General features: G+C 39.6%; 2 protein-coding genes across 10 annotated transcripts in view; one reads left to right on the top strand and one right to left on the bottom strand.

Annotated features, from left to right (window-relative positions):
* Positions 1-24,886, bottom strand: part of PSIP1 (PC4 and SFRS1 interacting protein 1) — a 32,650-nt gene extending 7,764 nt beyond the window's left edge. The window contains exons 1-13 of one of the 5 annotated variants that reach the window (XM_039729891.1): positions 24,864-24,886; positions 23,913-24,099; positions 22,885-22,961; positions 19,243-19,381; positions 14,130-14,246; positions 10,958-11,065; positions 10,075-10,137; positions 9,102-9,201; positions 7,352-7,427; positions 6,266-6,491; positions 5,554-5,672; positions 3,235-3,290; positions 2,020-2,090 (exon numbers count right to left, since the gene is read on the bottom strand). In XM_039729891.1, the coding sequence (XP_039585825.1) occupies positions 2,020-2,090; positions 3,235-3,290; positions 5,554-5,672; positions 6,266-6,491; positions 7,352-7,427; positions 9,102-9,201; positions 10,075-10,137; positions 10,958-11,065; positions 14,130-14,246; positions 19,243-19,381; positions 22,885-22,961; positions 23,913-23,984 (1,224 nt within the window). In that variant the 5' untranslated portion in view covers positions 23,985-24,099; positions 24,864-24,886. Of the gene's footprint in view, positions 1-2,019; positions 2,091-3,234; positions 3,291-5,553; positions 5,673-6,265; positions 6,492-7,351; positions 7,428-9,101; positions 9,202-10,074; positions 10,138-10,957; positions 11,066-14,129; positions 14,247-19,242; positions 19,382-22,884; positions 22,962-23,912; positions 24,100-24,508; positions 24,835-24,863 lie in introns of those variants that run through there. The other 4 variants (XM_039729887.1, XM_039729888.1, XM_039729889.1 and 1 more) reach the window with 4 other exon arrangements.
* Positions 24,887-27,492: 2,606 nt separating this feature from the next.
* CCDC171 (coiled-coil domain containing 171) overlaps positions 27,493-27,926 on the top strand; it is a 151,282-nt gene continuing 150,848 nt past the window's right edge. For all 5 annotated transcript variants that reach the window (XM_039729943.1, XM_039729941.1, XM_039729942.1 and 2 more), the window contains exon 1: positions 27,493-27,623. The gene's annotated coding sequence lies outside the window, so the exon portion shown is untranslated. The remainder of the gene's footprint in view (positions 27,624-27,926) is intronic.

Genomic DNA, 27,926 nt, shown 5'->3' with positions numbered 1-27,926 from the left:
TCACTGGAAACAATTCCTAGGAGGCTTTGTCCAATAACATTTCAAGGGATTGGTGTGAGATTGGTCTGTAGTAACCTAGATGAGTGTGACATTTGCTGTCTTCCTGTCCTCAGGAACCAGCCCCTCATCATCATGACTTTTCAAAAGCAAAATGGAATGGATGGACAATGACATCATCCACATCCTCCTGCACTCTTATGCTTATTCTGTATTGGGTCTCTGTCCAAATGCTCTCTAATTTGATCTTTGTCCTCTGAGCATCAAAGTTTTCTTGTTTTAATCTTCCTATGGCCTCAGGGACCTAGGATTCCTGAACAGAATTGTACAAGCAAACTGAAGTCAAGAAGACAATGGTTACCTTAGCCTTTTTCACTACTTGTTACCTCCTATTTCACTAGCGTCCCTATCTCTGTATCCCATTCAGTAGTAGGCCCACATTTTCCTAGCCTTTAAGATTAATCAACCTTGAGAAGGAGGTAATCCCTAAAAGTGAGCCAGATCTCCTTGTCCTGTCTTCCCTTTAGCATGGTCTCTCAAGAGATTCTTCCAAGCAGATCCCTGTAGAGGTGAAAGTCTGCTCTCCCGAGTCCAGGACTGTGATCCTTTTCATCCTGCTCCCTTCTCCCTGAACTTCACTATCACAGTCACTGCAGCCAAGGTTGCCCCTTGACCAGATCTTTGCTGGAGGATCAGGTTTTGCCTTATCAACTCCATCATCTGTGTTAGGCAATTACCAAACTCCAGAAGCCTCCTGCATTGCTGTGTTATCTGCATGTCCCTTCAGCAAATACCAGGATGTTTTAAGCTTCCAGTTAGAATCAAAGGTGTCTTCCCACTGTCTTAAGATTAGTTAATTCTCTACTTCTCTTTGATAGGTGATGTGCAGAAGATATTCTCAGGATGTCACTCATTTTGGTTTGCCCATTAATCCTGACCCATAAGCTCCCAGCTGGACCATCAGCTGTCCCAGTGCAAAGCTCCACACATTTCAACTGATCTCTCACAAAGTTATTTTTCATCTTGTCTTCCCAGCATCCACCTTTCCTAAAGAGCCTGTAAACATACAAGGCAAGGCTCACCTGACTTCTACCCGAATCTCTGATATCAATGAAACCACAGCTCTGCAACTGCAGAGAGATGTCCAGTTCCCCACTGCTGCTCCTCATACTCTATGTATTAGTGTACAGCTAACCCTAAGAGAAACACAGTTGTGCTGACATTCCAGAAAGGTTATGAGAGTTTTCCTCATTATGCTGGGCTACCAGCAATTCCTCTCTCAACATGCTGATGCTTGTGGTCATGCTACTTCAGTCCTGTTCTGCAAAGAAATTCTATTGATTACAAAGTCAGTTTACATCATCCTGCTGACATCTGTTGACATCTGATTGCCATCCTGCTCCACCAGTTCCTCCTCTGCTCCCATTCCCAGTTTGATGCTGTTTAACCAGGCTGACCAGCCCATTGGCAGCACTATTTTTGGGTGGATCCTGCCACCTCCTAGCACACCTATCCACTCTTTGTGAGACCTTTCCTCAATAAAGGGATCACCACCTGGGTGCCCAACCTGAAAACCTGCAGCAGCAAACAAACAGTCATAAGGCCAGAAAGCTTCAAACATCTGTCAGTAACATTTCAAACCCGAACCCCTCACAAGCAGCAGATTTCCCCTGAGTGGAGTCAGTGGACTGGAGCCCTAATCACTTGCATCCTGCTACTGCATCCAATGTCCTGGTGTTTCCACATAGCTCATCAAGCTCACCTGGCACCAGATGTTCTATCTGACGTAATTCTATTTCAATGCTTCTGGTAAATAATTTGTTATGTAGCCTTTTCAAACAAAACAGATTTAATGTGCTGACACATCTTTCACTGCCCACAGTAACCACATTTAAGCACGAGTTATCTTTCATATGGAAAAAATGCCTTTCATTTTCAGAGTATTAATTAAAAACAAGAACACATGCCAAGTATTTCCTACTGGAATTTGAAACATGAATCAGTTTAAAAGAATATACTTACAAGATTATCAATTTTCAGGGAATTCTTTATTTCTGCATGTATCCTTTGAAGCCTAGAATCCACTGAAGTTTCTGAAGATTAAAAATAATAGTCATGAACACTTGTTAATCACATCAGGTTTGCTTTTGCAGAAATAATTCCACAAGAATGAGCCTCATACAGAATGCAGAAGGCAGGCATCCTACACGCAGGTGCACACAATCAGAAAAAAAGTACACAGCTTTTTAAAACTGAACATGATTGGTAACCCACACAATTTTTTCCTTAGGAGTTACAACTGAAAAGAATTTTCTATCCCAAAACACAGCTGTCACCCTCTAATTGTAGGCCAGCTTAACAAGAAGTTTTAATAAATATTAAGAGTTAAAAAGCTGGAAGACCTTCCATGACAGGACACCTGGATATTGATGGTTTGTTTTCAATAAACTAGTCATGATTCAAGTTACAGTCCAAACCCATCCAAATAAAATGTTTCCAGTACATGCTTCAGAAGTGTGAAAGATGAATGGACATGGCATTCCCTAATTCACATGCTGAATGCCTGCTTGGATTTGGTAAATATTCTGAACAATAATGCAAGCAAACAGCTTTCTTTAAGTCAAACCCATCTTGGATGGGTTTGGATAGTTTTTATTTGCCTTCTTGCAGCAACATTAGGTTGAGTGGAGTCCATGACAATGGATCTGTACTGTACTACAAATTACAGATTACAGACAGTGGTTTGGATTGCCCTCAAAGATGGGAGTACTGAAAAAGGAATTACTTATCCCTGAGAAGGTCAGTCAGCAGGCAAGACCATAGTAATCTGAATCTAAGCCTCCTACTTAGTAAGAGGTAGTATCTAAATAGTTTCAAGAGGTCCCTCAGAGTACTGTGTTATGAGAAGATACAAAGCAAAAATTATGGGAATAACTGAGGTGGTTTATATCAAAGAATAAAAGCTTTTTTCTCATGTTCACAAACAGAAGAGACTGGGGTTTAAAAGGTCAAATGACAGTGAAGTCAGAATAGCAAAGACCTGTTCTACTGCACTGCAGAAAGAGCATGTAAGAATAAAAATGCATTGTTTCACAGACCTGAAAGAAGACTCATGGATCAAACATCTCAGACTGAGACCACACAGCCACCTTCAGCAGTACAATATCTTATCCAGGAAGAAATTCCATTCAAAATACAAAATGACCAAAAAGTACTGGTTAGATTCTTTGAACTAACCTCTCTTCTTCTCAATCTTCTTAACTTCTGCTTTCTTGCCTTCTTCTTTATTCTGCCTATCAAAAATGTTGAAATGTTTTTTACAATGTTGTAAAGCCTGCTTTTTTCCCCCCCCAGTTTTTGGTTAAGATGCAATATTTTGACATATTATATCTACTAAAACATTAGCATGCAAAAAGCACAAAGAAGCAAACCCTTTTTTTTTTCAAGGATGCAAAATTTAACAAAAATTAATTAGCTAAGATACTGCTGATAAGTCCTCCGTACTCAGAGCTATATTTTTCTAGAAGCTGCAAATTAAAAGATTTTAATAAACAAATAATCTCCAAACTGTATTTTGGCTTTTGTTGCACAGCAGCATAACATATTAACTGGTAAAATGGCTTTATACGGAACTAACTTATCGAGAAAGAAAATATTTTAATTATCATGACAAAAGGAGTATAATTATTTACCATTACCACAGGGAATTTATGGAGAGATCAATTAACCATAATCAGTTCCTATATGACTATTTTCTCAAATAATGAATTGTAACAGTATACATATCTTACAATTGGCCATAAATGTATCAGTAATAATTTAAAAGTTCTTGAAGGAAGTAGTAATACAGAAAAAAAAATTATTACAAGTGCAGTGAAACCTCCTTGATCTTTCCCCAGCTATATCACTGAAAATAAAGCTGAGACTCAAGAAAAATAACAAAAAAGTCTCCATTCCAGTTTATAGGGTGAAGACAGGCAGAAATCTTTGAAACAAACTTTTGAGCTCTTTATGCACAGAAGATCATGAACTTCTGTTTAACAATCCCTCAGTTCTGACAGGGATTTAAAAACCTACTTTTAGAATTTTCATATTTCAGCATATCATAACTAGTTTTCTTCCTGTCATATGCATACATAAAACATGTAGGCATGCATCTCTTCCATGTTTCTTTCATAAAGAACACAAAACTTGTCAACTTCAACTGGCAGCACAATTTCAACAGTACAGATAAAATTTGTATATGTACAGAATGGTGTACAAAGCACCGCAACCAAATACATACTAATGAAGTAGCACCAGAAAATGGAAACTACACTGATAAACAAAACAAAACACTTATCAGCCTATACTAGTTTCACTTTTCATCAATATTAAGTTTTGTGGTATTAGTCATCAACTGTAATTAAATTAATTATGCATTCACTACTTCTTTATCTCACTGAAACAAAACTACCCTCCAAGGCATAAAATATGACAGCTATTTAATAGCAGAAATTTGCTTGTTATAACTAAATCAATATATGACAGTTTGATTCCCAAAATCAAATCAGTATGTGTTAAAGAGTGATATATTAAAAGATCCTAAGCTAATGTAGTATCCCCAAAACTGGAAATGCTTAGGTTTGCCACAAGTAGGTAAAATATTTATGTTACGTCTCCAGAAGAATGACAGAAAAAAGAGGTAAAATAGCTGGAGCATGAGAAAAGAAATACCCAACCAAACTACATTTTTATTAGTGAATGTGAAAAAGATAGGGATTTTTTGTTACAGGTAAAGGGGACCTTAATTTCCTTCCTTTCCTCCAAATTTTTATCTTGTTCTTTCCCTTTCTTCTGCCCTCCACCAATGGTGGGGATGAGAACATCAAGTTCTTGTAGTGGAGCTTCTTCACTCATTTGCAGAATAGTGAATGAGTCAGATTTCTTCCTATTGTCCTACTCTCCAAGTTCCTGATGGGATCTTCTCTCTATTCTTAAGTTTGATTTCAGTAATCTTCTAAATGCAGTTTGTTCTTGGTATCAGTCAACTGGCTTTGCAATACTAGAGTAATTACTTTTTCCTTGTTCTGTTTGACAGCATGTGCTCCAACTGTCAGACAGAGAAGGAAATGCTTTCCGGATAACCTATGTGTTCCATAACCTCATCAAAAATCTATAATCATGGATTAAGAGGGCCTACTAGTTTCTACCAATTTAATAAAAAAAATTTAAGAAAAATATATGGCTCTCCTGAACAGTTTTTCACTAACCCCTTTCACATGAATATTCACAAGTTAGTTCTAAATAGAACACACCAGCTGTCCCCTGCTAGGGATTCTATGTCAGCGAAAGACTGACATCACTATTTCTATGTTCCATTCTTCCTATTCTCCGGCAACAGCATGTGTCACCCTCCCCTCAAAAAGAAGTTAAGATAGAAAACCAAAAAGGGCAGGGAGAGATAACAGTAGAACACAGTGAAAAACAGTTTGGAAGTTTTTCAGAAGTTCCACCTCCTGCTAGGTTCAAAATATTCCTACGACTTGCAGGCATCACATGTGAAAATAGACTCACGATTCAGATTCTGTCTGTTCCTCTTGCTTACGCTTTCTTTCTGTTACTTCTCTCTCATGCTGGCTCCTTACAGTGTTTCTTCTGTGAGCTGCTGGAAAGCTTCTTCCCCCTTTTTTCTTCTGTTTTCATATGGCATTTTATGATTGGAAAGAAATGTAACATTATTAAATTATTGTTTCTGTAAGCAGATGAAACTAAGTATTTTTGAAATAACTCTGCTCTATGGAGTAACCTGACAAACACCGGCTTTCCCTGAAGCTAAACACAATTTCATTAGTCCTTTCTCCTTTTTTTTCTTTTCAAAACTAAGCACCAGAGGGCAATGCTAAGGGCAATACTAACCACCAGAAAAATGAAGGCATTACAACTTGTTGGCTAGAGACAGTTTTGTACTTTTTGAAAATGGGATTTCAAGCCACATGTTCTCCAGATGCACCCAAGGAAAACAATATCTGTCTTCCAGGGAACATAGATCAAAAAAACCCCATAAGCTTCTTGATATTTAAATTCTTTGTTAAAAATACATCTTAGAAAAGATGCTTTTCCTAGAAAATATGCAAAGTTCCTGATAGAATTATTTGAGAAAAACACAGTTCTGAAACTTTTATTCTATATATCTACACCAGCCATGCCAGACTTCTACTGTCATTGAGAAAGATCTCCAGTGATATTACTTTCCTGTATAATAAATTTATCAGGAAAAAAATTATACCTTGTCCCCTTCTTGTTCTTCTCCTTCATCTTCAGAATCAGAAGCTGATGCAGAACCCACTTTTGCAACATTCTTCCTTTTTGGTTCAGCTTCTTTCTTTCCTTCCTTTTTATCAAATTCCTTCTTTGATTTCTCCTCTTCCTTCTGACTTTCCTCATCTTTTTTCCCTTGCTTTTTGGGCTTTTCTTCTGCTCCTTTTTTCTTTGCCTTCTCCTCCTCATTAACACTAAAACAAAAAGAGTATTTAGGCATCACATCTATTATCTATAGTGACTTCAAAGAACAACATTCTAACTCAGGAAGCTGGGTCTTTTTAACCACAGAATAGTAAAACGATGAAGTTAATTCACTTAAAGACTCTTCAAAAATACTCTCTCTAAAAATTAAAACCCACTACCTTAGGGGAAAAAAAAAAAACCCCAGGAAATTAATACCAGTATGGAGGGCCTAATGAAGGTAACATTAATAGAAGTACATAGATCCTAACCCAAGAAGTTATTTCTCAGTGGACTCCCCACACACAGATGGGTCTGTAGGACCCAAAGTGCATACACTATACACTAGGTTTATAAAGTATACTTATTTATGTTGTTCCTATTCCAAAACTGTGTATCTGCCAGTTTATAGAAAACTAAACCTATGTTCAACTTTTCCTTGAGTTAATAGAAGCACTAGACCTGACATAAGAACTGAAGACAGCAAAACGAAAATTCAGATAACTAACAGCGTTGCAATTTCATCAGAAGAGATTTCTGAAACAAAAATGTACAAAAAGAAAACCACTATTTTATTTTTGTATGATGTTGTATTTTTTCTTAATAAACATCCTTCCTGTTCGCTCAGCATACAATCATATAACGAATTTTGTACAGACTGGACAAGTTAGGAAGATTAAGATCTTCTCTCTTGCGTTTCAGAAATGTCCTTCCTTGAATGACACTGTATTATAAAAACATCTACACAAACAGTAACTTATACTGAACACTAACGGGGCAAAAAACCTGTCAGGAGTAATAATTTACAAGTCTTAACATAAGAAGCAACACAGTTGACAACAAAGAAGCTTTATATTAAGAAAAAACTCACAAGTCACCCTCTGAAAGACATGATGGTTTCACCAACTTGGGTCTCCCTCTTGGTTTTGGAACTTTTACTTCAGAAGCTAGTAGTTATACAGAAATAACAGGTTAGTCCACAGCCACCACCTGTTCCTTGTCTTTGTCTCAAGACACTTACTCAACAGACATAAGCCATGCTTAAATCAAAATATACACCCTAACTTTGTTACTGTACAGAATTCAAGTTAATTAAGTACCAAACTTAATAAAGATCTCTTAGTAAGTTAAAGCATTGGCAAATTTTTAAGCTGACTGGTGAATTAAAAAAACTTTGATGGTTTCTAGCCACAAGCTCTGGCTACTAATTCTTGTGCTTTTTGCAATCTATGCAGTTGTAAATGTGAAACATTTGTTTCACATGCTGCATAACCACATAATAAGATGAATCTTAAATTAGATAATGAGAAACCTGATATTAGAGACTGAAAATCAGTCACTTATGTCTACATTTATAGTTTGTTGTCCACTACTTTTACCCATATCTTGGGGTTTCCATCATTTTCAGGCTAACAAATCACTGTCAAGAAGTTCTACCACAACACTACCAGTGCAGATCAAATCTCCACACTTCCTCAGATTCACCATATTGATAGGAATAAGATAAACAGCCTGCCTTCTTGGCACTTATGTACCTCAAGTGCTTGTCCTGTACCACAGTGGCTATATTGTCAGGAAACCTAATATTCAGTGCTTAAACTGTTGTTGGTCTTAGCACAGAGCACTTCTAAACATCCTATCAACAACAGGAAATGCTGCATAGTATATTTTCCAAAAAGGCTTTTCACATAGGAGGCAAAAGCATATCTTACAGATGCTTTCCTGCTCTTACTGACAGTAGTCAAAACCAGCAAAAAATTGTAAAGAGAAAACCACAAATCCTAAAAATGCATATTTAGTACATGTAATGAAATGGCAGAGGGGGATGAATTAATCCTTAATTTCCTCATAGCTTCCATGGAAAAAATACTTAAAGTCTATTTAATTGTGGTTCCACTGTTTTATATTGTCAGCAGATACAGAGGACTATAAAGTATTTGTTTCCCTGATTAGGTGCTCATACAATGTACTTAACTGCTGTAAGAACTGTCTTCCAAAGCAGTAATTAGTGATCAAGAATATCTGCAAGCTTATCATTAAGGTGACAACAGATCATGGCTAATTTGAAACAAATCATTCCCAAAAAATCAGTTATATTTTCTTTTTATTTGCCTATAAATCACTACATACTATCTTAAACACCTTTTTGAACAAGTCTCTTCAGCTCTTATTTCATTTTTCTTGTCCTCTGAACTCTACCTACAGGTTCCTTGTCCCCACAATTCTCACCTTTATGTTTTATGGATCTTCTAACTCTATTATAATATTTTATAGACCTTTAAAGAATACAAACCTTTACGCAGAAAACTTGCCAGAAAGCTCCCATCATACATCTACACTTAAGCAATATTCTGTGCAGAAGACTGACCTATTCTAAAAGGTAATACTTACAAACCAGTCTTTTAATTTAGAAGACTAAACATTAACACTAACACAATTTAAATCCATTTATATCTGAACTCATCAATGTGACACATTTTCTCACTACAATCTATTAGTAAAATCTGCCTTAAGCATTCAAAAATACTCTGTAGTACTTGAGACGAAGTAGGTAACTCCCTGACTAGTTCTACTAAAATATTTCTGTGGTGAAAAAAATTAAATCATTCTCCTGAAGTTACCTGCTGGTCTTCCTCTTTTGGGGCTTACTTTTGGAGACACTGGCCCAGTAGTTGCTGCTGCCCCTGCTGCTGCTTCCTCAGCTTCAGCTTGTTTTTCAGACTAATTTAAAGAATGAATTTCACAGGTGAAAAAACACATGGCATCAATATCTCAATTCCTTTCTCAAACAAAGGCCTCTAAACTTCTGGAAATATGTTATTGCTTGTATACACAAAGAAGTATCTGAACTTAGTGACAGGTTATACTTAAGTATTACAAATTCTGTCCTCTCCAATCCCAAATGGAGAAAACAGTCAAGAGCTTAGTGTCCAGGACAAAGGATGACTAGAGTATAGCTACAGCATGACAAATATACCATGGTCACAAGTACTTCATACTCATCCTCCATTGCTGCTGTCAGCTGTAACTTTGGAAGGTAAGTTTCAAACACAAAATTAAGATCTGCCCTACTTAATTCTAGTTTTCAGTTGGGTCAGTGTCCTGATCTGGCTGGCTGTGTGACCACAAGAACGTTAAGGCTAGCGTATGCTGACCAAGCAGCTGGAACTTGGTCCTTTCCAAAGTATTCTCCCAGGTTGTAGAGACCACAAAAATCAGAATTTGTGAAAAAGGTATTTGTATTTCAGGTGTTAGTTCAATGTGGTGAAGATGTTAAAAGAAATTTTTCAGAGCTTCACTGCAGGCTATTTTATTAGCAGTTTAGCAACAGCTTAGGTCTTATTTTTTCTTATTTGTAATGAACTGTTTGGGAAAGATAGGGACTCCATATTCCACATCAAGTTAAAAAAATAACAAATATTTGTAAAATGCTCTGGGAAAACTTTTGTTCCTGCAAATCTTTCAGACACTTGAAAGGGGGAATAGAGTGTCAAACACTTAAATTTACGCATAATCTGTCATTAAAAGAAATAGCATCCAGTATTATCACATAAAAAAATTCCAGTAAAGTGAAGTAATCAAACATATTGTTACCTTTCTTTTTCTTCCTCTTCTAGCAACTTTAGGAATAGAAGCATCATTTGTTTTCACCACATCCTGTTAAGATGAACAATGTTCTTAAGAATCTTAGTAAAAATAAGACATATTTAATTTATTCTACTTTTATACACAACTGAAGCCTCTGGCACACAATTTAGACAAGAATCTCACAATGTGCATGAAGTGACTGCATGCTTTTAAATTATTAAAATATAAAATTATTAGACATTAGGAAGAAATTCTTTACTGTGAGGGTGGTGAGGCACTGGAACAAGCTGTCTACAGAGGCTGTGTCTGCCCTTTCCTTGGCAGTGTTCAAGGCACAGCTGGATGGGGCTTTGAGAAACCCAGTTTAGGAAAAGGTATACCTGTCAGTGAGAAGGGGGTTGGAACTAGGTAATTTTTAAGGTCTGTTCCAGCCCAAAACATACTATGACTCTGTGATTATCTGATACCTAGGACTTATTCCTGAGAGATAAAAAAATAACTTAAGTACTAAATAATATTCTATTCTAAATAAAGAAGCTATGTAATGATGTTCTAGTCTGTCTGGACTCTTTACCGAGTCTTTAGAAGAGGTACATTTGCAATATAGTAAGTGTAAGTGGTAAGTGACGAAATACACAGTGTTCCAACTGCTTTAATTGAACTTAAATCAGACTAGAAGTTTCCTCTCTGATGAAAACTTCTATTTCTGGGATCTTCAATGAGAGGTATAATTGTATCTGAACACACAGAAAGTTTTACATTAATTAAACAGCTCCTGAAACTGTCACAGTAGTAATAATTTTAGTTTCTTAATACTCAGTAATAGATCTACAGCAATAAACATAATATTACGATGTTCTCTGTGACGCAGAAAAAAGCTCTCACATACTTCTTTACTGGTTTTGTCAGAAGGTAGATCATCTTCCTTTGAAGTATCCATGTCTTTTTCTTCTGCTTCAGCTTCTGTAGGCAAGTTATTATCCCCTTTAGGGGATAACTGCAAAGCAAGTCAACAGAGGATAAAAAATGCATTACAAAGTATTTTATAGTGGAAAGAGAACATGCTAATTGCCATCAAGCTGCTTTTCCCTTAAAGCAGTTTAAATCTGTAGGTACACTCATTTCTTAGGTGCCCACTGAAAGTCTAATTGTACTGGACTACTTCCTCTTATGAGAAAGGGTCAAGGGAGCTGGGCTTGCTCAGCCTCAAAAAGAGATGACTGAGAGGGGACCTCATCAATGTGTAGAAGTGTCTGGAGAGAGGGTGCCAAGAGGATGGATCCAGGCTCTGCTTGGCAGTGCCAAGCAACAGCATAAAAGGTGATGGGCACAAACTGATGCACAGAAGTTCCACCTCAACATGAGGAAGAACTTCTTTACTGTGCAATGACCAATCACCAAAAGATTGCTCAGAGAGGTTGTAGAGACTTAATCTCTGGAAATATTCAAGAACAATCTGGACACAATCCTGTCCAATGTCCTCTGGGATGATTGCTCAAGCAGAAATGTGAGCTAGACTAGGTTCCTTCCAGCCTGACCCATTCTGTAATAATAATCCTTCAGCCAGTTAAGGATACGTGTTGTGGCTGTGCTTCCTCACAGATTCTTGTGCACCTGTTCACTGACAGAGCATGGGAAACTGAAAAGTCCTTGGTTTAGGGTAAACACTACTTGGCAAAAGCTGAAACATCAGTGTGTTATCAACATTTTTCTCATACTAAATCCTAAACACAGCACTGCACCAGCTACTAAGAAGAAAACAAACCCTATCATAGCTGCAACCAGGCCAAATTGTAAACAAACCACAAGTAAATTGTTTTATAATTTAATATGAGACTGTAATTTACACACTTTTTCTTGTTTTGTTGCAGTTTTTTTTTAAACATTTAAAATACTAGTTTGGGTTTTGGGAAAGCAGTTAGAACTTGAAAAATCAAGCATTTGTAATTATTTGCTTGAAAATAATGAACATTTCCTTGCAGCCTATGTATCTGCATGTCTTTTAGATTATCACTTCTCTCAATTGGAATACTATTGGCTTGTCCCACTTTCAAGAACCTTTTTTAAAATTACATTTTTAAGTAGCTAGCTTTTAAAATTTCAACATTAAATGAAGCAACTGTTATACAGTATTTCTAATTAAAGACATGTAACATCACTGAATCTTTTACAGAGCACAATTTTAAGATGGAAGAACTATTGTTATATAAAACCAAAGGAAACCATAGTACAAGGACTGATTAATAGACTGTTATAGCTACATTACTATACATAGTGTACAAAAAAAAAGGAAATTTGCTCTGTATTTTGCCTTAAGATGAATAATTAGGCCAATCTATACAACAGGACCCAGTCAGGATCATTCACGCCACCTTTATGTTTAAATGGTTCTGTGTCTTCCTGTTTCTCTTACATTGTGCCAGCACTGAACAGCCTAGAAGCACTTTTGATGAGAAACATGAAGCTTAAGTCATCCCCACTAGCACATGCTGCTTGAGGCATAAATTCAGAGTGAAACAAACGGATTAATCAATCAGCCCAGTTTAAAAGTTTCCCCCTCACAGTAGCAAATGCTAAGAACAAATGTTTTATAGGCAGTATGCATAGGCAAGAACAGCACTGGTTTGCTAACATTGTCAGGAAATTATGTGTTTCAAAGCACTAAGATATAGCAAATAGAACCCAAATCACCCTCACATTCCACACTTGCAAGTACTAAAAAAAGGAACTCTAGGCAGTAAGAAGTCAGGAACAATAATGCATCAATAAATTCCGTAGGCTCCAACTTACCAAAACCATTCTAAACATCACCTATCAGTACTACCAGTAGACTACTTTTTTTTTTTTTCTCTCCAACCAAAGAACTTTTTTACTCTTGAATAACCAAGCTATTACAGCTACCGGACACTAATCCTACTTGCCATGTATCTGACACATTGCAAATTCTGCAGCTGCAATTGTAAATCACTATTGAAGAGCAGCCTGCAACACCTACATAAAAACTACATTAAAACTTGGCAAATAATCAAAATGGAAACAAAGGTCAAAAATAAAGGCAAGTCTATTCAAAATAGTCTGACATTTAATTTAAGGGCACTGCTTCATCATGTCGAGTAGTAATTTCCAGAAACGAGTTACAAATAAATGAGATACCATAAATGTCAATCCCACCTGCATGACAATTTTTGTCATTTTAGAATTCTATTCTTAAAACCACAGAAAAGAATTGACAGCACACAGAATCTCTCCCATGCCATATGAGAAATATCCCCATATGAACAAAACATTCAAGAATGGAGAAAAGTTCAAAGCAGTATACTACCAAATCATTTAATGTACAGTAAGCAAGGAAGTTTTCCTCTTACAGTATAAACTAGGTACTGCACGAGCAAATTGAAACAAAGATGTTTCAAGACTGAAATGAATTTCATTTTGGAAAGTTACTAAGTTATGCACACATTTACATAACAAAGAAGCTAAACTCTGTGTAAACTACTGCATACCGATTCCTGGCTTAAGAGCTGAACTGATACAGCTATGAGATTCTCTATATCCCAGAGTGGTTTATTAAGGGTATGGTCTAATTAAACCTGATTCTTACAAACCTTTTCTGGCAAACATACTTAAGTACCCTTTCACCCATGTCTGACCCTAATGCTCTGTTCTACTTTTCAGTATAAATGATCACAACTGAAAGTGAGTTATACCCGTATATAACATGAACGTTTTCAGAAACAGAAGGGGAAAAGTTAACCGAATTCTTGATCATAATTATAATTTCCAACTTCTCCTGCTGAGGAAGTACGGTATGAATTCAGTTTGTATTATGATATAGAAATACAGGCTGGTAAAGAAATTAATTTTCAAAAAACATATAGAGCACTGTAAAAGGAAAACAGAAGGACAAAAGTATTACTGTAAGTATATCTGAAGAGAAGCAAACACAGGCAAGTGACAACATTAAACAGCTGTTAATTTAAATTATTTAAGTAAAGACATGGCAATATAGTTTTGACTTGAAAATATTCCAGGCAGAACAAAGCAGAAATTCAATCACTTACTTTTGGGACAGAACACTTTTTTCTTTTGGCTCCTGCTTTTTCTTCACTCCCTTCAGCAGCTTCCTGACTGCTGTCTTCAACAGTTTCATTGATAGGAGTGTTAATAGCTGGATGAGGCTTCAATTAAAAAAAATATCAAAAATGAGATCTAAATCTCCTCATCACCTGAGGTGTATTCTCCCACATACATTACTTAATAAAGCATCATGTCAAGGAACCCCTTGCTAGATGGACAAGAATATGAAATACATCATATTTCATTAATTTCCACTGTTTTCAATTTAATCCACAACTCATTTATTATACTTTCAAACTCCAACGCTGTAACAACTTATTTTCACATTACTATACTGCAGTGTGAGTATTTTCTTATGCATAATATAACATATCTTAGAGATAAAAAATTTTAAAAAATGGTTTTGGTCAAATATAACTTTTGATGCTGCTATAATGAAGTGCATTTTTTTAATATGCCATAAACCCTTAGTGACTGAACTACTTGTTCCTGAAAATGTAAGCAGAAAAAAGATTACAGTAAGATAATTAATGAATTAACATTTAAAACCATAGTTACAGAGGAGATAATGCCTAAATTACACTTTTTTCTTCCATTACATTGTGTATGGCTTTCTCCTTCTTATATACTAACTACAAATAAAGCTGGCAGAGCTCCCCCAACTTTTTTCCCCCCCCACTGGGAAGTGGGTTTGGGTTTAAGCCCAATCTACATTTTCCTTTCTGCCCTTCAACTCCCTTACTAGCAGTTACAAGCAACATTTGCAAAGTATCAATACTGCTCTTAGAACATTCCAGTTCCAGCAACAAAACAGAAAATACAGTTGTCACAAGGCCTCACTATGATAAAAAATGCAGTGGAGAACTGCTAGCAAGCAACCCATTTTGCCACTGCTTGGGTCCATCAGAGTGAATAGTGGAATTTACAAAGCAGAAGCAGATTGCAGCTTCTCGAGCCTAAGTTGCCGACAGTGCGAACCCCAACAGCCAGGTGGCAGAACACCCTGGAGCTGAAGATGTGGTGCAGCAAGGGGCCATGGCCATCCATGGCAGGGTCACTGCCAGGGTTGAGGTGTACCCCAGGAACGTGATGAACCTCGATGCACATGTCCTCTGCACAAGTGTCCTCGTTTAAGGCAAAATTCCCCCTCCTTCGCTCTCAGAAACTGTCTTAAAGGTGCAAAACTTATTTCTGGGCTAAACAGACGAATGGGGATAAAATTCAGCATCACAAAGTCACCCCAGGACAACGTGCCATTGTCATGGCCCCCTGCTATGCAGTGAAACTGCTGAGCCAGTGCCACAAAGCAGTGCTCAGCCAAGACAGAAATGAATGGGCAGCAGGTCCCAACAGAGTGAAGAAGGATCTTCACAGGATGCCACAGATTCTTGGTGGTGACTACCTTTCTCAGTAACAGTAACTGAATTACTGTTTTGATCACCATCATTTGACCTGTTTTGCCACTTAATCTTGCTCCCAGTATATTTGAATTTCCCCACTTCCATGTTACGGTGCTGGATGGCTTAGGGCTCACAACCATACTGGGACATATGCTCAGCAAAAAGACAAAAAAGGGAAAAAATTCCAAGTGAATGCCTCTATACTAAGAGCTGACAAGTCTCCCCCTTTAACATCATCTTGTATTCAGATTAAAAGCTCAACTTTGCCTAAAGCTTCACGCGATCACTCACTTCCCTCTGACCATACTTGCTGCATGCCCAAACACAAAATTTCCTACTCATCCTCAATTTTTAAGCTCTGACTCCTGAACTGTCTTCTCTGCTAACTGTGTTTTTCAAGTGTGAAACTTAGCTCTAAGAATCTTTAAAATCAAAGAGTTGTATGTAGATAAAACATAGAGATCAAGGAATATCCTAAGAGAGTCACAACCAAGAATACAGCTAAAGAAATGTGTCCATTCACCCATGTGCTGAATAGTGAAACATATTAGCAGGACATAATACATTATTCCTCTTAAAGATATTGTTGGGAAAACAGTGTATTTACTCATCAGCATCTACATTTACTTTACTCTCAGTTTTTATAAGCAGCTACTTGCCTTCGGTTTTAAGATGCCTCACTGACTACGCACATCCCTTATGCTTGTGGGCGACAGAGATGGAACCAAGTCCATCACTACCCTGAGCTGATCACAATTGGCTGGCAATTGTGGCAACTTCAACATCCCACCTCACCTGGGAACAGATGGTGCCTTAACCCAAACGGCAATGGGAGAAAGGGGAGAGGAGATAGAAGGATGGTCATGCACAGAACAAGATGCCTGCACAGGGCACGTGGGGTTCTGAGGCAAAAGAGATGCCAAGAGTCAAGGAGGGACACTGAAAGAAGAGACACATGAGCCACTGCCCAAGCTAAGCTCCAGCCCAGAGAAGTTACCTTATGCTGAGGAGTACATTTAGTGAAACTAGTTCTTGTCATTGCAGACTGAGCTGCGAATGGCAGGAGCTGGAGGCAAGAGATCTTGAACTTTGCATACAAAGGGCACAGTAGCCAGCAAAGTGAGTGGAAAGTCAGAGACATCAGGAACCAAGGGCTAAACTGGAAGACCCAACAGTTTCCAAGCTTAGCCTGTGAGGGTATAAATGTCCAGGGCTTCCTTTGTTCAGGGTCCCTCCCAGGAAGCACCCAGTTCAAGCTGTTATTCTGTGGTTGCTTAACAATTAGATTGTTTTACAGACCCAACTGTCTGAGACTGCTAAACGAAACTCAGGGCCCAGCCAAAAAGGAAACCTTGTCTGCCTTTGTGAGTGTGGTGTGTGCAGGGAGCCAGCAGGGCATCTAATGGGATTGCTGGAGCTGTCTGCTGCAACGGGTGTCAGCCCCAGCTCAGGTGGTGGTGAGTGTGACTGCCATAATGGCTCCTGGATGGTAAGACATGGAAGCTCCCTTAACATCAAGCACTGATAGAGAGGAGACAGAAGGTACAGGTTGGGGTAGGGCTGCAGGCCATGGAGGAGCCCACATTGCACCTGCTGAGTAAGAAACAAGGAACAGCAAAAACAAAGTAACCACTTCACACCTGACTGTCTCCTATATCACCACTGTCTTACCCAGGGGACACAGTGAAATTTCCAGAGAGGACACTGGGGACCAACAAAGCTACAGTAGAGGTGGCTGAAGGGAAGCATGTTTTTCCTATTCTTTTTTTTTTTTTTGTCCCTGTTACCAGAGCAAGTAACAAAAAGTGTATGTCAACTGACTAAACTGCATCAAGTTGAATGTTTTATTGCTATACCATACCCTTTTTTGGCAAAGATGGTAGAACCTCAGAAGCTGATTTCGGGCACTCTGCTACCCTTAATACAAATTCCAGCTTCCCCAGTAGTCCTAGGTTCAGATGAGATAGAGGTAATTATTTTCTTCATAGCTGGTACAGTGCTGTGTTTTAAATTTAGTATGAGAATTACATTCAAAACTCACAGATTTTTTAGTTGTTGCTAACAAGGAAAACACTACTTAGTAAAAATTAAAACACTGTTATCAACAAGATTCTCATACTAAATGCAAAACATAGCACTGAACCAGCAACTAAGAAGAAAACTAACTGGAATCCAAGGGAAATGGGGACATTACGTACTTAAACATCCATTCTTCCTTTACTAAACTAACCATAAGTCCTACTCCTCAAAAATCCCTTAGTTGTTAAATAAAGCCTTTTGCAGATGTACGCTAAGCACCAGCAAGGACCACCCACAAGTGAAACAAAAGCTGGCTAAAGGGCTTGATTTGCTTCAAGTAAAACTTGCTTTTAATAATGTCTATAACAGAGTAGAAGGACAAGACTATCAAAAGGAATCCTTTTTACAGTTGAACGACAAATTCAGAAGCAAATTTGCATGAATCTATTGCTTAACTTCATTCTTTCTGTAATTCAAACTGATCTAACCTTCCTGGTCAAGCAGGGAAACCCACAGCTGGCTGACCAGGACCATGTAACTGATTTCTGCAGTGAAACAAAATATTAGACAAAAAATTTACTGTTGATTATTTATACCCAGATTAACGTAGTTAGAATAACTAGTATAGCTTACAACTGCCTCAGGTATCTACAGAGCATGTCTTTCCAAGTGCCACAGTAAGGACAGTTAAAAGGTTTATCAATTTGTATCTTACAGTAGCAGAAAGAATATGTCTCCTATTACTACAGTCTTCCCCACTGATGTAGGGATTAGCAACACTCTATATCCCAAAGAAGAAAGTGAACAGCTGGAATACATGACATTCTGACAATACTTCAGAAACTCCTTAAATCTTTATCCATGTTCTCCTTCAAACTAGAAACACAGTAACATGGGTATCTTATGAAGCTGGAATTAATTGGTGCTGAAATGGCAACCTGGCATGTTGTCCAAAACCAGCAAATAAAAACAGAAGACAGCAATTCTTTTTATTATTATTGCAGCATTGCTTAGAAGGCCCAATGGAGCTAAGGTCAGTATACATTCAGTGTACATAGCAAAAAGCCTAAAAGCCTACAGAATGTCCAGAGCAAGCAAAGATAAAATGAGCATGAGAATTTGTCTTCATATTAAATTTGGGTCCTTTTATGGGTAGCATTGCATAGCTCTGGTTTAAGTTTGGAAGTCTTACAAATGGGCAAGAAAAACGAGGAGCTACTGATGGACAGAAATTGAATTAAGTCATGTGACAAGGGCTAAAAGGCAAACATCATATTGCTTCCAACTGCTGTAATCAAAATACTGCACACTAGGAGAGCATGTACTGGAATCTTACAAGGATGCTTGTGGACATAGGTACTTGGTTTTAGAACACACAGGGCAGAGTGACTGAGACTCCAAAACACCCACCACTTTTCAAGCAGTCACACAATTACAAAGGTATTTCAGGAATATATACATTTGTATGTATATATCTCCAGTTAAAGACCCCCATCTCTTCTTATGTTATCAATAATAAACACCAAAACCAAAAAGCATTTAGAATATATTAAATTTTGTTTAACCTGCAGTAAAACAGCAGCAATAAGTCATTACACTGTGTCAGGAAAACACTTACTGCATTTCCTGTCCTCCCCCACCCAAAGCAACCAAGATTTGTAGAGTCTGTATAGCTTACCTGCTGATGAGAGAATTTCACTTTGGGATTATTGTCAATTTCCCACAACCCTTCATTAAAGCCCTTTCTTTTGTTTGGTTTGCCATATTTATCTTTATTTTCTGAATACGGGAATATGTCCTTTGGCCCCAAAAACGCCCTTAAGGAAAGAAAAAACAAAATTTACATTTTAACTGGTTAGTCTTTTCAAAGAAGTAAGAACCAAGTGTTATCAAAGTCACTAGTACTATAACAACTATTCTACTAGAGTCCTTAGTTTTCTAAACTTTGGGTGACAACACCCCAAGGTCTCCATTACTACCACCACAAATACAGACTTCCCTCCTTACTGAGGGAATGGAATACTGAGAACCAATATTATGGTTTATGCTGAAGAGCATCAAAGACTATTTCATTTCTGCTCTTCCTGCATGGTCTTTTGAAGTTAGGATTTCACTGTACCTATCTACCAACTGCTAACAGAAAAATGTACTCTTTGGTAGCACATTGGCAGTTTCAATCCATGCCTAGATATTGTGTTGTTGCAATTATATTACATCCAACTATTTGACAGTTGCAGAAGCTTTCTGAAGTACCAGCTCATAGTACATTTAAACTGATATACTTCAAAGATCCACGCCACGACTTCCTTCATGTCCTTAAAAAAAAAAAGCAGCTACTTCAGACTTGCAACCCAAAAAAAGGAGGAGAAAAAAAAAGAAGAAATACCGAATCTCATTGAAAGCTTAAACATTTTCTACTACAGCTGTAAGCACTCATTTATGTGCACAAAGTATTAAGTAAGCTATTGTCAGCTAAGACTGCAAATCACCCACCTCTTGGCAAGAGATAGTTAGAGAGGATTCGGCCAGTGTGGGAAACATACACCTGCCAAGCTTATTTACCCAGACCAAAAAGATGGGGAGGCAGACAGAGCAACTGGGAGACAAAAATAGGAAAAAACTTGCCTCTCTTCTTCCCTATTCTCTAAAAGTAAGCATTTTTCCAGTCTCTAAGCCTTTGTCCACATTGTCAGGCATTGAAAAACACCTGAGAACAGCTACTGTGAAAAGGTTATGAGCTAACTAGGCTGCTGCACTTTAGTCCTCATGTACCAATTAAGAAAAAGGAGTAAGAAAAATTGAATGAAGAGATTACCCTAACACAGTAAGTCTAGAAACTAGAGTTCAGTGTGACATGTTTGTCTGTGACCAAACAAAATTTGTACTGATATCATCTACTGCCACAACATATCCACATAAAATGCTTATTAAAATAGTATTAATTTTATTAATCTCCCTAGATAGAAACACATTCAGTTGGGTTTTTTTACAAAACTTAAAACAAAAATGCAAAGCACGGGTTAAGACTTACAGTAATTTCATAAACTCAATGAATATTATTTCTACAAGTAAAGTAATAATTATTTCCAAACCAGTCTTGCTTTCCTTTTGCCCCATGGTTCCTTTTTCTTGCTGTAACCATCCAAGCAGCCTGAAATCCTGTTATCCTTTATACAGGACATTTCAGCATGACAAACTGATTATGTGAGTTTTCAGAGCTGCCACTACTTGCAGTATGATAGACTCTATGTACACAGCCTACTAAAATGCTGAAGATAGAGTATCTAACTTTGCACAATGTATAAGTCTTAACTGTGAGAAACACAGCACAGAACAAGTTTACCAAATTTAATTAATTCCCATGAAAAAAGTACAAAAAATTGTTAACTCTGCATAATTCCTGATGGATCACTGAAGTCACTATTTACAGCTAAAAACCTAAACAAAATTACACGCCGTGGAACATCAGTTTCCTTTGTCATCTGATCAGTTCCTTCCTATTTTAATTTATAGGTATGTGCCGTAAGGAGTGAGACCAAGAACTTTAGAAGTTTCACCTATTATTACTCTACAGATCTTAAGATAAGCAACATGCTTAACAAACACTAGGAGACAGCTGGGTCATGGAACACCACACATTGTAACGTGTGGGAAACAGAGGCAAAACGTTTCTCTGGTAATCTATGGATTTCTGAAATGTAGTAACCTGAAACCTAGAGCCTAAAGAAAACAGATCGCAGCAAAACTTTATTTAGTAGCTACACCAGAGTGAGGAACAAACATTTCAAATTACTCACACAAACTAGAAAAAAAAGCCCCCAATTACCAAACCTTTCAAAACCAAACACCTCTTAAGAGCCCTAAGCTAAATCTGAAGTTGGACATAAAACTTCTCAAAACTTGCACAGGTGTTTTTAAACCTTTAAATGAGGAGTTATTTCTGTCTTTCTTACATTCAACCTGCATTCCCAAACTTATTTACAACTGCACAAAGCCCCAGAATCCAGAATGACACACACTTCGCCAACAACAGAACCAAAGCAGTATTGTGTTGCAGTTGCCAAAGAAAAAAATTAGTTGTGTGAAAAATTTAAGAGAAAAAAAAAAGGTAACCTAACACATTTTAAATGATAATTAAAACAATGCACAAGACAAACCTTGCAACCTTGAATTGAATTCCAGGAACTTTATCCACAAAATTACACACACAGAAAAACTCCAATCAAACTAAAAAAAATATTATCATTTAAAGATTTATTGAAAGATGAGATTAGCTAAAAAAAATATAATACATGATCTAAGTATATAGGTATCTTTTTTATCACAGAAATATTGCTGTTTAAGAAAAGTAATAGCAAATAATGCCAACAGCAAGGGATGCTTACTCTTTAACTCAACAGGACAATGTATCATCTCAGCAAGATACTTGCTAAACATGGATACAGAGTACCAGATTAAAGCAATTTAAATGCATTTAATAAGATTAAAAAAAGCAAGATCCTTCCACAAAATGAAAGAAATGGACAAATTTTGCACACAACTTCAATCTGCCGTTTTTAAAAGAAAAACAGAAGAATTAAAAGCACAGCAATACAGGTTTAAATTGCTTGGGCTTCTTTTAGCAACTCAAATAAAAAATTGAGCACTGAACCTGATGGTGCCTTAAATCTACAGAAACCCAACCAGTCATGCTAAAAAGCAACACCATAATTTTCAAAAACAGGTAACTACATAAACCTCAGACTATTTTCTATTAAATTCAGCAGTGGAAGACATACAGTCTCACAAAGCAAATACTGTATCACCACAAAACACAGATCAGTATCTTGCAGGTTGATAGACAGGTATGAAGCTAACTGTAGATTCTTCATCTCTCTCCAGATCTCATACACATAAGACCACCCACAACCCAAAACCTCATTAGAAAAAAAATAAAAACAACTCCAGTACATGATTATCTGTCCATCTCTCAAATTTTGCCTACTTCACTTTCTTTGAGAACATAGTTTGAGAATTTTGACGATATACAGGACTGTAATTCAATTAATTACAGATAAAAAGAAAAACCAATCAGCCACATCACTGTGGGTACAATTTTTTTCTTCTGATGAGCAAAGAATACATGTTATGGCTATGGTCTACCATTCACTTGAAGAGCGTAAGTAAATATTACAGAATCATGTCTTGACAAAACACATAAATTTAGGAAGACATGCTAATAAATACAACAGATTGAAATACACTACATTCAGGGAAGGTAACTTTTTGTCATAGCATTTTAAAATGGAAAAAATACAACCCTGAAATATAAAGGACTTACGTCTCATGGGTGCCAAAAAAGAAAATAGGCATTTTATTCATAGGCGGTTTTACTGCTCCATCAGGAACTTCATCCACCTAGGAAAAACACAGCCTATTTATAACTCAAATCAAGTAAGAGTCAAGAAAAGTTTAGGGGGAAATATGTAAAAATTAAGCATTAAAATGGGAATTAAAAAAGCTGCAGAAAAGTAAAGCAGGAACTTGGATATCTTTTTAACAGTATGTAAAAAAATATAGCAGAATCAAAACCAGTATTAACAACAACAGAAAATTACATTTCTTTCATTTTATAGTGATACTTTTCACATGACCTTTCCTCTTAAAAGGAGAGATTACAATGTGTTACAGGTAAAAGGCACAATCAATTTCACCCACATACTGCCCACCCTTAAGGAAAAGCAACAGGAAGACTTCCCACCCTTATGCAGACCTAGTAATTTGTGGAAGCCCAAATGTGAAGTAGTACCCAAAGGGTAATAAACTTTAAAAGTTTATAAGTCAGTAAGTCAGCATAAATACCTTTTTACCTCCATTTCCACATCCAACAAATGACCTACAGCAGTCCCAGAACTTGGCATGCCTTTACCACTGGAGCATGGAGAACACAAAAAAGGACTGGACAAGTTACCACATACACTTAGCCTATTTAACAGAAATAGGCAGAGTAGACATAGCCCACTTAGGAGTAATCTTGCCAAAAATTCGTGTTTTCATTTTGCCAAGAGCAGTTATTTGGGGACACCATTACTGAACAGCTCCAGGGGCCTCCACATGCTCCAGCGTCAGGCTACCATACAGCAATCTTCATTCTGTAAAGCCGCGTTACACAAATTAGGACAACTAATGACTACTTGAGAGGGCTACATTTTACGGTGCGGATCTGCAATGTGACTGCAAAGCCGCTTCTCCCCCTGGGAGCGCAGCCGTGTCCTCCCTCACAGGAGGCGAAGCTGAAGGTGCTGCTCAGCACAGGTGTGTGCGCGCACCCCGCGGAGAACGAGGCAGGGGGAGGAGGGGGAGCCTTACCCTGGCCGGCCAATGGGGGTAACCTTTCATCTTGGCGAAGATCAAGTCTCCGGGTTTGAAATCTCGGCTCATGTTTTCTCACCGACGTGACGCCCTGTTGCCGCCAGGAGAGCCGGGCTCAGAGAAGGAAAGGCTCTGCGACTCCAGCAACCACCGAGACACTGCCAGCCACACGAGGTGCCACTTGCTGCCGGGATAAACACACCGGGGCGGGAGAGAGCAGAGAAAGGCAACACAAGAAAGCACGTCAGCGAGGGCGGGCGGTCCCGGCTGGGGCGCGCTGCGCCGTGCCCGCCCTTCACCCCTGCAAAGAGACCCCCGGGCACTCCGCAGCGGCAGCGCCCGCCCGCGGGCAGGGCCAGGCCGCCGCGGCCGGGACAGACACCCGCCACCTTGTCCCGACCTCCCCCGTCCCCGACCGGCCGCTCGCCCCCTCACGCACGCGGGCACGATGGCGCGAGAGCGCTACAGGGGAGCAGGAACGGGGGGGGGAGGGAGGGGGCGCGCGGAAAAGAAACTGCGCCCGCCCGCCCTCCTCTCCTCCATCCATCCCTTTTTCTCTCTCTCCCCCCTTCTTCCCCCCTTCCCTCTCTCACGCGCTCTCGCTCCCTCCCTCGCTCTCTTTCTCTCTCCCCGAAGCCCGCCCGCCGCTTCACCACCGGCGGCGCAGCTCGCCGCTACCAACCGCGCTGGCGTCCGGCCCGCCGCGGGAAACACAGCCGCGCCGCCTCCTCCCGCCAGCGGGCCGCTACCACCCGGCACGCCGCACCGGGGCGGCGGGGGAGCTCAGGAGTGCCGGCGAGGACTCGGCGAGCGCCCCGCCGTAAGACAGACGGCTCGGCTCCCACCTCCACGCCTGGAGGAATGCGGGCAGCCACGAGAGGAAAGAGCCCGCCAGACCTGAGGCAGGGTTGGAGAAAGAAAGGGGAAAAGTCTCGTTCGCTCCCTCACCCCACAGTCAGAAAAGTGGTTCGTTCCTCCTCCGGTGGGGGCGGAGCGGCCGCGACGCCGCTGGAAGGAGCGGAGGTGGACGAGGAAGAAAAGAGGCGGAGGAGGAGCAGGAGGAGCTGCCTCCTGCTGTGGGACCGCCCTCGGCCGCGGCGGCGGCGGGAGTGGAGCTGAGGATCGCCACGCACGCGGGGGAATGGGTCCTGCACAGCCACCGGCAGGCTGGCGTGGTTAATGAGCGCCAATCTCCTAATTAGAGAGGGCGAGTGCGACTGTCCCCTTTGTGTGTCTCACGCCCCACGAGCTCTGTTAGGAGCCGTTCCCTTGCCGGGCTTTTCATCCCTTCTTGCTGCCGGACCCAAAGCTGCCCTCGTTACCCGAGTACTCCCCAGCCGCTTGCTTGATGTCTTGATTTACCCCAGCATACAACAACTCGCGGTAGTTTTATTTTCTTAATTCTGTGACAGAGTCCTTACTTGCTACTTAGTCGCCAGTAACTCCTTGGTTTGGTGCAGATTTTTTTTATTGGTTTTGTTTTCTAACTAGGATTCAGACTATGTTACTCCCCTTGTCCTCTCCATGTCATTCAGACTATGTTACTCCCCTTGTCCTCTCCTCCCCTTATTCTCTCCTGGTTTGTTTATCAGTCCACACTGAGCTTCCTCCTCACCCAGCGTTTCACGGCCACTGTGCCCGCCTCTCCTGTTCCTGTCAGTTGATCTCCTTAGCGAGCACATCAGCCACGGCCAGCCTCCCCACAAATACCTTTCTTCAAAGTGAAAATCTCAAAATCAGATATAAACCCACTACCTGCTTTCTCACAGCCTGCTTGTCCTATTGTGTCTAATTCCAGTTCTGCATCAAAAATTAGCCTGTCAACTCTCTCTGGCCCCACACAGCACCACCTGCAAGTTCATAGTATGGCACAAAAAATTTCTCCTTACTCTGTTTCACAGGCGCAGACCTAGCCATTTTGTGCTTGAGTTTTCATCTTCGGTGTGTGGCCTGATACACAAGTTTTACAGGTCAGTTTTCTACCAGCTCCCCTCTGTGCTACTTGAACATCAAGGGAAGTCCTTGAGAGAAGAATTACCTTTCCCCTTTCAGTTTTGATACTGAAACTCGAGTCAGGCCCAAAACACCCGCTGCAGTTGCCACAGAGCAAGTTGTGATTTGTTCTAGGGTCTCTTCTCCTAAAATACAAAATGTTGTTTTATAAACTTTAACTAAAATTTCATACCAACTGTGTTAAACAAGAATAAAGTGCATTTTTCTGGTGGCTTCAATAAGTCAGAACTGTTTGATTTTCTTGGAGGTGGCAAAGCTCATATCCCTGACATCAACTTTCTTATAAAAAATAGAAAATTGCCAATATATTAAGACAGATAAAAAACTTTATTCCTATGTAAAAATGAATGACCACTTGGGGCAAAAGTCCCCATCCCTGGTGGTATTTAACAGACGTACAGACGCAGCGCTTAGGGACATGGTTTAGTGGTGGCCGTGGCAGCGCTGGGCTAAAGGTAGGACCTGAAGATCTTAGATGTCTTTTCCAACTGAAATAATTCTATATATGGTTCTATATAAGATATGTATTTTTCAGTATGGGAGGAAAGAAAGGTGTTTGTTTGACTACATACATGCAGCAACAGCATTATGTCTAAATTTTTGTGAATCAATGTAAAAAACTGTGTGGGACATTTTGGGTAGATAAGCTAATATTATTACTGGTTCAGAATTTTCCGAGGTTTTATACTGCCAAAACCTATCACATCATTCAAATATGATGCTAAGTCTCTGCTCCCTTTCATATTCCCACATAATGTAAATTTTTTTATTAGCTGAGGCCATTTTTCATATTAAATTTTGACTACTCATCAGACAACAGCATAGAGGACATCCTCTTCACTCTGTATTTTTGATAAAAAAAAAAACCCAACCATGCTGTTATTAAAAGAACTGCAACAAAATGAAATCTATTTCTGTGAACCTGGGCAAAGAACTTATTTCATTTGGCACTAGACATTTAGAATAATTACATGATGGAGAAGTAGAAGATAAATCAAGTCAGAGACTAGAAATTAAGTTTTGAGTCTTTATGTCAATAGAGAGTGAAAATACTATAGAGGGTGAAAATACTACAGAGTTTTTTCTTTTTATTAAATCTTCAATTTGTACCTTGAAGGGTATACCACTGACATGTTACTGCTATTGTCCACTTTTCTAGGATTGGTGGGGTGGATTTTATTCACTCACTCGCTTATGCTCCTGTTGTTTGACATTATATATGTTTACATCTAGGTCTTGAAATTCTCAGTTGAGATGTTTCAAAGAAACCTTTCCCTTTGTGCAGTGAGGAGACCAGAAGGGAATGACAACCTTGTCTCCCTCCTCCACCCTGCTGTCATTTCTGCCCCTCAAAAGGGTCTCTCAAAACCAGCTACCTGTCTGTTTCTCTCGACAATTCGGGAGCAGAATGTGCAGCCCCGACCCTGAGCCCACGCCCACCTCACCCCGGCTCTCAGGGGGCCGCTCATTCCCAAGTCCCAGCCGCACGCCGCGCTCCCGGAGCGCCCGGCACGCGCCGCCGGAAGTGGCCGTTGGGGCGGCGCGCCGCGCCGGCCGCCTCCCTGCTGGCGGGACCTGGCAACGGCGCCGCGCTTCCCGGCGCTTCCCGGCGCTTGCCCCGGCTGCCCGGAGCGGCCCCGGGGTGCTGCTGCTGGAGCTCTGTTCTGAGCCTGTTCCCTCAGCCCTTCCTGCCAGGTAAAGCGCCAAAGCCGCCGTTACGGCGTGCGCTCAGCCCGCGCCGCTCCGGGGCCAGCGGTGCGAAGGGATGCTGCTGCTCTGGTTTTTAGCTAGCTTAAAGTTCTTCAGCCTGCGTTAGTGAAAAGCTAGTGGTTCGTTCAGCTGAAACTGGTGAGCTTTTAGAGTTGCAGCAGAGATACGGTAGTTCCGCCTGGCTTTGTGTGTTTGGGATTAGTACATCTTGGTTCGATTCACTTTGCTGGGGGGACCTTAGAGATCCTCCGGCTCCCTTCCTTTGCCGTGGGCAGGGGACGTGTCCCA

Source organism: Passer montanus, unplaced genomic scaffold (genome assembly GCF_014805655.1).
Source record: "Passer montanus isolate IOZ18808 unplaced genomic scaffold, ASM1480565v1 scaffold7, whole genome shotgun sequence".
Taxonomy (NCBI): Eukaryota; Metazoa; Chordata; class Aves; order Passeriformes; family Passeridae; genus Passer; species Passer montanus.
This window is presented reverse-complemented; position numbering and strand designations above follow the sequence as displayed.